The sequence below is a fragment of the Egretta garzetta genome, unplaced genomic scaffold (genome assembly GCF_000687185.1).
Source record: "Egretta garzetta isolate BGI_Z169 unplaced genomic scaffold, ASM68718v1 scaffold2307, whole genome shotgun sequence".
NCBI lineage: Eukaryota > Metazoa > Chordata > Aves > Pelecaniformes > Ardeidae > Egretta > Egretta garzetta.
Genome location: NW_009260372.1, coordinates 1 through 240, shown reverse-complemented (window position 1 = coordinate 240; position 240 = coordinate 1). Strand labels below are relative to the sequence as shown.

The window sequence follows — 240 nt, the reverse complement described above, 5'->3', positions numbered from 1 at the left end:
GCAGCCCCCGGCACGGCACGGCCACGCGTGGGGCAGCAGGCTCCCAGCAGGGAGGGGTGGGTGCGCTGGGGGGGCTGGCTCTCACCATCTCCTCCTGGATGCGCTGCATGATGGTCTGCGCAGCTTTCTTGTGCGCCTGGAAGAGGCTGATGACGCTGGTCCTGTCGGGGTCCAGGATGTTCTCGTCCTCGTCACGCACCACCAGGTCCAGCGAGAGGATCCTGCGGAGGCCGGGGGGGG

The 240-nt window shown here is 69.6% G+C and overlaps 1 protein-coding gene across 1 annotated transcript in view; it reads right to left on the bottom strand.

Moving 5' to 3' along the window:
- LOC118452732 (dedicator of cytokinesis protein 2-like) overlaps positions 1–187 on the bottom strand; it is a gene marked incomplete at both ends in the record, with an annotated part of 5,292 nt that extends 5,105 nt beyond the window's left edge. The window contains one exon of the mRNA XM_035898500.1: positions 86–187. Coding sequence (XP_035754393.1) covers positions 86–187 — 102 coding nt within the window. The remainder of the gene's footprint in view (positions 1–85) is intronic.
- Between the last annotated feature and the right edge of the window lie 53 nt (positions 188–240).